A 12,003-nucleotide genomic window follows, 5' to 3' on the forward strand; every position below is an offset into this window, starting at 1 on the left:
ATTCTTCAAAATTAAAGTATAACCACAATCAATACTAATATTGTCTAATAATACCAAATATTTAAATCAATACAAATAACACAATATTATGCATTAGTCTAAAGTCTTATGCATTCTAAATATAAAACATTAACTTATAGTCTTATAATGACTAATAACACAAAATATTAAGGTTTACAGTACTTAAATTCCATATAAGAATAGTCATAATCCATCACTAATAACACAAAATATTAATTGTGTATGATGACCGGGTCACCGGACTGACTTCGGGTGACCCGAACTATGACCCAGACCCGACCCGAAATAATAACCGGGTCTATTTTTGAGACCCTTACTCAACTCTAAACCCAATAAAATCACACCCTAATATGTTCAGGACCGGACCGGACCTTCAAGCCGAGCCGGGTCATGTGCACCCTACTGGAGATCATATTCCTGATAATCTTAAAAGATATGCAATTTGTAACATTATTCACTTTTCTAAAGCTTTGAAGTTACGACTAATTTAATTAAATATATAATTTATTAATTATTTTGTTTTAATGTACGTAACTCGATATATTATCCATAAAATTCTACAGTGATTTAAGAGGAAAATGAAATATGTCTTGTAAAAATATAAATACTTCTTTCATAAATGTATTTAGATAAGTGACTAGTGAAATTTTGTGTCATCATCCATACCATCAATTACAAAACTCTTAACCGAAGTGAATGTGGAGAGTTTACGAGTTAATTAATTCTGTTTAACCCTTTTATAATACTAGGAACCAAGATGGTTTCAGCCAAAAACTAACTAAATACTTCTGGATAAATCCAAAACTTCTACGTAAATGGTGTTTATGCTAGCATTATGATGTTTTTTTTTTTTGTAAATTGAATGATTCTGAATCCGTTTTTTGATTTACCATGTTTTAGGTATTTGGAGAGGGAAGAAGGGTGAAAAGAGAAGCTAATTAAATTAGTTTCTGTGATTCACGTTGTAATGATACTGAACGTATCTCCTCCTAATTTGAATGTGGTGAAACATTTAATAACCAATATTTTAAATCATAAATAAATAAAACTAATTACTATATTTATAATTAATTAAGTTGTTCTATTCTTGGCTGATTTGGAGTTGGTTCCATATACTTTTTCTTTTCCTTTTTAAAAAGATCTAAAAATCTATCTCCTACTTTATTTAGGACTCCAAAAATTAAAAAAAAAACAAAAACAAAAACAAAAACTGACCCAAGCCTAACAAAATAAAAATGTCATTTAAAAAAATAAAAAATATAATAAACAAACCCGTTTATTTAATCCGATAAGTTTTCTTACGAACCAAATCTGTATTTTACAAGTTCGTAAATATACTTGATATATAATTAGTCTACTTCGTTTACTCAAAAGCTTAAACGGCTGGATCGACTCGTTTAACAATCTTACACAAAATATATGATACTTTTAAAAGAGGATTTTGCATTAAAGTCGTTGGAAAAATTACCACTAAAGTTGTGAGCGAAGAGGAATCAGTGTTGATATCACACTTACCTTTAAGAACAACCACGTAATATTTATTTCTCTATAATAATAATAATAAGAGAGATAATCATACTCCAAAATTAAGATATGTCTTCAATTCGTTTAGGAATGGAAAAATAGTTTTTCACACTCAATTTTTTTTCTACGGTATTTCTCAATCTAGCAGGACAAAGATTAATCCGTCGTGATACTGAAATCTATTTAGGGTTTATTGCTGGCCCATAGATCACTGCATGTATAAAGTAAAATTCAAATTTTCGACACTTATTTAAACAAACTAGTGAACTAACCATTAGACCAATCCAACTTGATTATATTTCGCACTCAATTAATTAATAGATTGTGGTAATAGAATCTAGATATTTACGAGTAACGACAAAGGAAAATAGAAAATCCATTAAATAAACACAATATAATGCATGTGAAAGACTGAAAGTTGGTTTTGTGCGGGTGGCATTGCGACAATGTTGGTAATTCCTACATATATACACGTGTTTATTAATTTAATATAACCAAAATATGTATGCATATATAATTTCCGTGGCCAATAGTGATCCTACAATAATACTACATGATGAGAACCTTGATCGATGTTGAGAATATATATGGCAATAGATTATTATTGACGTACATATATGCTGAGGCATGGATTGGTTGAAATGGAACAAGTCAATGAGGATTGAGGACACTTATATGCAGTTGGTGGAATAAGATGGACCACAATCAAAGTATATTAAATTAAATTAACTTTTATGTATGGCTTTGTGGCTGAATGGTGCTGTGGCATTGTCATACATTTGACTTAATATGAGAGGGGAAGATAAGCAACAATAAAATGATGAATAATGCTATCTTTACTTCACCTCTCTATGTGGCATGCATTACTTGGTTCTCCCAAATAAAGGTTACAAGATCATCATAATAACTAAAGCATATGGTAAACCAACTTCAGTAGATCGAGTGATCAATTTACTCGTCCGCTTAAATAAGTGTTGAAAGTTTGAATTTTACCTTATGTATGTAGCAATTCATTGATTAGCAATAAACTCTTAAATCAAACTTAGACTTGTGACGGATTAATCCTTAGCATCTCGAATTAAGGAATACCATTAAAAAAAAATCTAAAGCATATGATATGTTTTAATACGAAACCAGTTGATAAAGTAACAGGAATATAAGGGTAGTTATGAGCTATATGTATAATCTTCCCTGCATATATATCAACACATAAAGGTTGAGAACTTTTTCTTTCTCTTTTAAAAAAATCTTTATTATATTTTATATTTTTTGAATTGTTTTATTTATGCTTCCTTTTAACAACACTTGGAAGCTCTATGTTCTCCTTCGTAGGCTATATTATGCCTTCTGATCTTTGGCATTGTGCGTTCTAGCAAAATTACATAGATCTCACTTTCTTTAAAAGTGGATACCTAATAAAAATTTTATAATTGTCTTTATATAAAAATATTTTATTTTAATTATTAAATGATAAATTTTAAAGTTTAATTTTATATATTATAAAAATATTATTTTTATTTAAAATATGACAAAACAAATAAATTACATTTTTTAAACTAAAATTATCATAAGAATATATTTTTGACATTTTTATTAGAGTAATTGTCTTCTTTAAATCTCAATTCATAATGGTTCACGTCTTCAAATAAAGCAGAACCCGGAGAGTTGAGTTATTATTATTCATGTTAAAATTTTAATATTAATACTAATTTAAAATTGAATTCAAATTAATAATAAAGGATGATTTGGTGCAAAATAATAAAATAAAATAATGAGTCAAATTTGCAAATTTACTATAAATAATATATTAATATTTAAATTCAATAAGTAAAAAATATTTAATTTTTATTCGGTTTAATGAATTCACAATTTCCTATAGATTTATCATTTGTAAATAGGTCCCTATAAAAAAAATTGTAATTGGATTTTTATACTTAAAAGTTTTATAATAGTTCTCTCATATCAAAATAATGTCAAAAGATACATAATATTATTTTTAGCTATATTTTTATAGAAAATAAATTAAAAAATCATAAATATTAAGGATTTAATTACAAACATAAAATTACAACGGGATGTTAGTTACAAATTAATAACATAGTATAAGATAATATATTTCATTGCATAATTTTACTTAATTGAATACAATATATTGAAATTATTGTAGTAATTTTTTTGAAAAATTAATATAGTAATTTTTATATATGTGGGATTTAATAAGATGAAAAATGATTGGAAAAATTAGGACATAGTCAAAGTTGCTCAATGACAAAATAACGTCAAATATGAAATTTTTGTTTTTGGTTATATGGGTCAAATATGAAATTTATTACTTGCCCAAACTTGAAATTGAATTAGGCCATCAAGAAAGAAATGAAAAAAAAAATTTGGCAAAACAATACTGTTTCTTTCCGAGTACTCCTTTTCTTTCATTCCCAAAAATTTAAATGGGTTTTGTTTTGCAACCTAACTAAACAAAAACAAATTTGGGGGAATCACTGTCAGCTTTTCATTAGCATAGGTTTAGCAATTGTGGTTTGGGTTGATGCTTTTGAGCCCTATGGTCACAAACCCATGTCCAACGTAACAATAGAGTAGCAGCTGAAGCCTTAGCCCCAAAATAACTTTCATCCATGTGTCAACTTGTTTTGGTACTCTATTGTTACGTTTTATTTTTTGTTAGATATCCTAATTTTAGGAATCACAACACACTTACACTACACATTCACCCATACAATACTAAAAGGTTTTTTTTAATATTTTTGAACTCGAGTGTAACATATTAAGAGGCACATAAATTATCATCGAGAATGAATCATTTCAATTTTTTTAACAATTAAAGGAATAAAGTGTAATCTCTTAGGTAGGCACAAAATAGGCACAATATTTAAAAGAGTTGTCTATTTTGTGCTTACCTTATTTTTTTTCAATTATTTGAAATGTCTAGTTAGAGAAAAACAGGCAGAAAAAAAATAGGATTAAAAGAAAACATGAAAAAGAACATTAAAAGATTAGAGATCATATTTTACTCTTTTAATAAAAAAAAAAATTAAAAGGATTCATTCACTCATTTATACTACTAACCTTAGGTAGATATTGACCGAAAAAATAAAAAAACACTTACCATAAATATTTTACTAAGTAATTATACTGCATTCATATTCAATTTGAGTGGATCAAGTAATTAACTTATTTATCCGCTTAATCGAGTGTTGAAATTTAAATATTGTCTTGTATCGAATTAAGAAATACTGTAAAAAAAAATCAATTAGAGATACTGAACCATAACATTAGTCTCTAATAGAATAAAAAGATATTACTTTAAATGTATTTTCACAAATGATAAAAATTGGGCCCTTATTTAAAAAAAGTTAGTTTCATAAAGGGATTAAATTGTCAAAAAAAAATTTTAAATAACAGACTAATTTAGCTTTTGACTTTATTAAAGGCTAATATGTTTGATATTTTAAAGGCCAAGGACTATTTTAAAAATTTACTCCTGTAATTATATAGCTTTTGGTTTCCGAAGTAAAATATTTTAATAGAAAGTATAAATAATGTTATAAGCGTTTATACATTGAATATTTTTGTTGATAATGCATTAGCAAAACAAAAATGTCACTAAACTTCTTCAATTTGCCCCATTACTTTTCCCTGAATTCCCTCAATGACGACCATTATTTTATTTTCTAAACTAATTAATTATGGAAAAAGGTGCGTCATTATAATTATTAGATTTATTTATTTCTTAATGAACATTAATATTCAATTATTACCATGACGACCCTTTAAAAAAAGAAAGAAAAAGGGCTTATTATTGCGCATATTTTTTTTAATCACTACTTTTTAGTGTGTTCTTTTAAATTTAAATTAGTCCTAATTAGAGAATCGAGTGAAAAAAAAAAGGATTAATTTGGAGAGCTAGTGAAATGATTAAAGTTGGGCCATTAAAATCTATACTGATTATAAAAACTACTAGTTGTTTACTTCTATCAAGTTTAGAAAATTTATTGATTCTGAACAAAAAAAATAGCATAACACCAGAAATTTATGCAAAATATTCACACAAATCTTAAAAAAAAAAATTTGCATAAATATTTATCAAAGATATAAATATTCATATATTTTTTTTATTAGTTTAATTTTTTTTTAAAAAATAATTTTATGACAACTATAAGATTAAACAACTTATGCTCCAACCTTAAAATTGGATCTGACTCAATTTCTCTTTCATGTTCAATCAAATAGATTACATGCATATACGGGTGAATTAATTATATTATTTCATTTGTTAATTTATGAATTGCTAATAATTATATATCACAATATTAGTGCTAAAATAGTACATATATTTGCCACATATATATTATTAAAAGATTTTATAAGATTGATATAGATCAATCCATGATATAGATAAAATTCCACTTATTATATATTTGGCATGCTAGCTAAGTAATCAAGATTTTATTTTTAAATATGGTTTGATCAATATATAATTATGATCAACAATTTCCATGCATACATGGCAAGTATGTCACCATTGACGTAGATAACACTTCCAATATTTAGCATTAATAATTCATGGTTTAAATATGTACTTTGGATTTGGAATATATTCATAATCCAACTAGAGAGAGGAAAATAAAGAGACATTCCCACAAATGTCTAATCAAACTTTTAATGTACAAGTGCTTAAAGGTTACACATATTATTCTCAGTGGTTCCTATAAAGGGTAGAACATGGTGGAATATATGTGCCCACAGAGATTCCTTTGTCTAATAGTTGACATATAACTCATGAACCCGTTTGAATGCTAAGAAACAACTATGATTTCTTAATTTAAAAACCTTATGTTTATCTAGATTCTAGGTTTAGAAAGGGAGACAACAAAACAAATAACCTCAACCTAACTCATTGTCCTTTTTTTTTCCTTCCTCTAACCAATTATGCTAGTTTACCTAGTTAGTGTATGGATGAAACATACATGATATATATATCAACCCGAAAATGTTTGGTAACCAAAGAAAATCAGCCAAAAACAGCCATGACTTACCTTATTTAACATTCATTAATTATTGTGACAATTAATGAATACTTAATAAGGTAAATTCTGACTGTTTTTATTTTTTGTCTTCTTAGTATTATCCATCAACCTAACTAGGTTTATATTAAAATCAACTACTAAAATCAGACACAAATATAAAATAAGTTAAATTAAGTTATTTTATATATTTATATATAAAAATAAGTTAAATTATAAATATATTTATATATAAATATATGATGACTGATTTTATTGGCTGATTTTAGTGTGCAAATAATATTTTTTATATATATTTAGATACACAGTAATTAACATTTAGAGGGCTTCTTGATATATATAGGTTTTTATTAATCTCAAGCATTGAGAACAAGTAGTATCTTTATTAATTAACATGTATTCACAATAGGAAAAGTTCAAATGCAATTTTTACCGGGTGTCCTGGTAGATTTGGATGACAATCAAATCATCATCACTGGTTACTGTATTTATTTACTTGGAAACTAATCTAATTGATCTCTTACTCTAATAAGGCAAAACAGTGTTATTATTTTATTATCTGTTCTAATATTGGGTTTTTTCTACTTTCTAACTGTGATCTTGAGTTTGAGAAAGCTTTAAGAATAATAAGTGTCATGAAATTATTTTTTAAAAAAATTAAATTAATAAAAAAATATATAAATAATTATATCTCTAATACTATTTTTTAAATAATTTTTTTTAGATTTATTTTAATTTTTACATAGATTATTTTTATATTCTTATTTGTCTTATTTTTTTTTTTGAAAAATAACAAAAATTAAACTCTAAATTTTTTAATCATAAAGATTCTAATATCATATCATAATTTTTTTTTAAATTTAAAGTGATAAAAAAATACATAAAAAATTATATTTCTAATAATAAATAAGATAAGCAGGATTAATAAGTTAGCTATAAATAAAGTTAGAACTTGCCTTATTTAGCATTTATTAATTGTCATAACAATTAATGAATGCTAAATAAAGCAAGTTATGACTGTTTTTTTGGCTGATTTTCTTTGGTTACCAAACATTTTCGTAAATAAATAGAGTTAGTAATAAATTTGCTGTGTTAGATTTTGATTACATGCATTTCTTTCTATTATCAGTTATTATTAGCTTTTTGTTAAGTCTTATTGGAGGTTTTCTTAATAAAATAAATAAATAATAACATTGAGGTATATCTAATGAATTTCTTTATTTTCTAATAACATAATTATTATAACTTTTGCTTTCTTTCTTAGCAAGAAACCTTCTTTAATTAATTTCTTCCACTACTAGTATATATGAACTTTTAGATACTTTCAATAGGTACGTAATTATGCCGAAATTAACAATTGTTAGATGCTTTTATTCGGAACTCGTAAATGTATAGTAAGATGCTTTAATTTTGTGTATATATTATAAGCTTAATTGTAAGAAAGAGAAGTTAAATTATACATTAAGATACGTATTATTATCGTTGAGAACGGGTAAAGTTAGAGTTGAAATATTCTCAACTCACAAATAAAATAAAATTGAATTTATATAAAAATCTCAACTTACAAATAAAATTAAAATTGAATCCAAATTCTACCCTATCCATTACCACCCCTAGTTGGACTATTCTTCAGAACTTGACATTCCTTAATTTCTTGATCACTGAATTTATTAGGTGTATATTCTCTACAATGGGATGATTTAATCTCCCCATTTATAAGTTATTGAAACAGTGCAATGGGATGGGCCTGTATCATAATTATAATATAATTAAGAAATAATGACGAATTTGATTTGTTTGGCAAAGTGATGCCAAGTGGGGACGTACGTTCCTAAAGATAATTAACAAACTTAATTAGTTAATTAATAGTTATTTTATATATAAATTAAAGGAGAGAGCCGACTTCTCATTGGAGTTTATATATTGCCATTATTTAAAATTTTAAATAACTTAATGCAAAGTGACATCTTATTCATTGTTATCTACCGTATGGAAATTTAATTGTCTAATAGCCATATAATCTGATAGATTCCGATGTCCATATTAATTAACAACTTTTTTCTAAAATCACATATTATATTAAATATATAATTATTTTATGTGTTTTTTTATATTTATTTAATATTTAAAAAAATAATGAAGCATTTTTTTAATAAAAATATATAAAATTCAATTCTTATTATCTTTTAAAAAAATTATATAAGAGAAATAAAAAAACTAATAAAAATGTGTACAAACCTAAAAAAAATTCTTACATAAAGAACCATATATAATTATTCATGCATCTCATTTTATTAATTTAATTTTAAAAAAATAATTTCATAATATATCAAAATTAGATTTGACAATTTATACTTCTATAAAAATAACATTATAAATTATTTAATTATTTATAATATCATTTTCATATAAAAACATGATCCTAACCGTAGGCTTTTTTATATAATTAAACATTAGAAAAGCTTTTATTTTCATAATACGCACCATTTTAAACTGATCCTAAAATACGCACGCCCAATTCGTGCATAGCAGTCGCGAAATGGAGTTTCCCTTAAATTCATGTGTGACCCCCACGAAATGGCGCAATGGCAGCAGCTTTCTCCATTTCTTTTCTGCCATCAACGAAATGGAGCCAATCCAATGACGGCGCATACGAGGTGGTGCAACTTAGGGGCAGCGCATGCGAATTGGCCAACCTGCTGGCGGCGCCAACGAAATGGAGAACCTCGTGCGTGGCGCCCACGAAAAGGTGTGGTCAAAGTACATGTTGCAGGAACCGTACCTCACATGCATTGACTATGTTGGGAGGCATGAGACACTTAGGAAGGGAACCAAGATCTTTATAAAAGAGTTGTGGGGAGGGGACCTCATGCACGGTTGAATTGAAGGGAACATATGGTTAAAAAAAAAATTGTATAAGTGGTAAAAGGAAGGTAGGAGAAGTTGGTCGTGCTGAAAAAATTTTTTTAATATGAGTGGGGGAGGGGTTAACGCAGAGGAGAACTTTAACCGGTTGGACGAACATCATATAGCGGCACATTTATTCCATAAGGTTTGTTTACGTCATTAAGTTGATAGTTGTCGTTAGCGATTATTCGACATAATTTTTTCCACGTTTAAAAATTTTTGTAATGTTTTTTGAATTATTGTATTTCTTGCTACCTTCTTTTGCAGCCGACACGTGTCCTTACTCCTCATGGCACGCTCGTCGATGTTTTCATGGTGGATCCTGCGGATCCAAGCATGGAAATTAGGCGGCAGAGGCTTGAGCCTTATCTGAGACGCACGGGATTTTACCACGCCTCTTTGATCAAGCGCTTCGAGTACGACAATCCACTTATTAGTGCCTTCGTTGAACGATGGTGACCGGAGACACACACCTTCCACCTCCCTTTTGGGCGAGTGTACGATAACCCTGGAGGATGTAGCAATGCAGTTAGGGTTACCTGTTGATGGTCAGCCCGTTAGTGGTACTTTGAGGTCATGGAGCAAGTTTCACCAAAGAGATATTTGGGAATGGTGTCATGAACTTCTAGGCGAGGTTCCCGCCGGCCACGTAGGGACAACAAAGTTCAACATAAAGCTGAAGTGGCTCAGAACTCGTCTTCAGCAAATGCCGCTTGACTTAGAAGATAATGGCCTCATGCAGTACGCATGGTGTTACATACTTTACTTGTTGGGAGGAGTGCTTCTTCCAGACAAGGCGAACAACACGGTGCATGTTCGATATCTGTCGTTATTGGCTGACTATGATGCCATCTGCACCTACAGTTGGGGGAGCGCCGTCCTCTATTGGTTATATCGTGCTATGTGCTTAGCAACAGATCCCAGTGTTGAGGGTATGGCCGGTTGTCATACGTTGCTCATGTCGTGGATATACTACAGATTACCTTTCTTCGCACCGAATGTCACGACAGTGTATAGTTTCCCTTTAGCCACAAGGTATGGTATATGTCTTCCCACTTTGTGAGTTTTATCAGATATCCTTTGCTGTTGGAAGATTTTTTTTTTAATTTTCTCCTTGTCGAACAGGTGGGCAGGCAAAAAAGGACAAAATGACTATGCTGAGCAGCACTTATTGAGGCACCGTCTAAGGTTGGACAATCTGCAGGTGGATGACGTTGGTGCTGGTTGTTATTAATGTGTTACCAACAACTGTGTATATGCCTTTAGTGACCGGGTTTCTTTCATGTGTAGTTTGTTTGGCAACCGTACATGGACCCCCGGATTCTCTCTAGAGTTCCGGCTGATTTCCTTGGCCACCCATATGGAGACTTTTATACGGCCGTTGTGCCTCTCATATTTTTCAGGTGGATTGAGATCCTAAATGTTGACCGAGTGCTACGTCAATTTGGGAGAAAGCAAGGACCACCAAACCCTCCTCTTAATATTGATACCTTCCATCGACAGTCGGCCCGCAATGATGTCGGATGGTGGCCGGCCAGACTATCTGAGTGGTTTGAGGTATGGGAAAACCGGCGAAGTGATGCATATAGGCTGCGCATTGATCAGGAAGAAGTACCATGAATCCTCAAATTAGTAGCTACATGTCTCCTCAAATTAGTCAGGAAGAAGTACCATGAATCTGTGTTCTCTCTTTTTACGAGGGCGAAAGCGACGGGCAGAATGCTGTTGTTTCCATCATGTGCTATGCCCATGAGAAGGGTGCCAGCGTACTTACCGTACAGGTGCGTTCCGTCTACTGACACCAGCGGCTTGCAATGCCTAAATGCTTGAACACACGAAGGGAACAACCAGAAGACCTGGTGAAACATAACACTATCACGGTCAAGCGTGTTTCCGACATAGTACGGAACCGTTTGGAGGTCAACAATTGTCCCTGTTGCGAAATTTGTTTACTTGGTCAAAGTTGGTAAGGAGTAAATGGACAACAAAGAGCAAAGACCATACAAAAGTAAAATGCAAGGAATACCTGGGACGAAAGCTTACAGCGCAATGAAGTATCTGCGCAGCTGGTGATACGACTCGTCTCAATCACCATAGATCCTTGCGATTGCCTTCTGCTTCGCGTGCCAAACCTTCTTGTAAGACACCTTGTACCCGTACGCTGACTCTACCAATCCTTGCAATACCTTTACACAAATAGTCGCATCAGCATGCACCATGGGGAATATGTGCTGGCATATCACATTGCTATCTAGTTGAGCGTGGTCTTGAGGCATTGAACTTGCCAAGCAACTATGAGGCCCTTCATATTTTCGAATTTCCCAAAATCTGGAAGACCTTGTCTTCGCAACCCGTACCATTCAACGACATTGATCACCGAACTTCTTGCATCGACATACATACCTCCTTTGGTCTGACTTTACGACCTTATACTCTGCACTCCTACAGATGTTGTAGTTTTTGACTGCCAGCATCGCTGTTTTCCGGTTCAGAAACTTTAACCCAATCT

At 30.2% G+C, this 12,003-nt stretch overlaps 1 protein-coding gene across 1 annotated transcript; it reads left to right on the forward strand.

Annotated features, from left to right (window-relative positions):
- Positions 1 to 10,017: 10,017 nt before the first annotated feature.
- On the forward strand, positions 10,018 to 11,114 carry LOC112749215 (protein MAIN-LIKE 1-like). Its single transcript, XM_025797476.1, has 3 exons — positions 10,018 to 10,529; positions 10,620 to 10,698; positions 10,785 to 11,114. Exons 1-3 carry the CDS (start codon positions 10,018 to 10,020, stop codon positions 11,112 to 11,114), a joined length of 921 nt encoding a protein of 306 aa, XP_025653261.1.
- The last annotated feature ends 889 nt before the right edge of the window (positions 11,115 to 12,003 follow it).

The sequence above is a fragment of the Arachis hypogaea genome, chromosome 15, assembly GCF_003086295.3.
Source record: "Arachis hypogaea cultivar Tifrunner chromosome 15, arahy.Tifrunner.gnm2.J5K5, whole genome shotgun sequence".
In the NCBI taxonomy this organism is placed as follows: domain Eukaryota; kingdom Viridiplantae; phylum Streptophyta; class Magnoliopsida; order Fabales; family Fabaceae; genus Arachis; species Arachis hypogaea.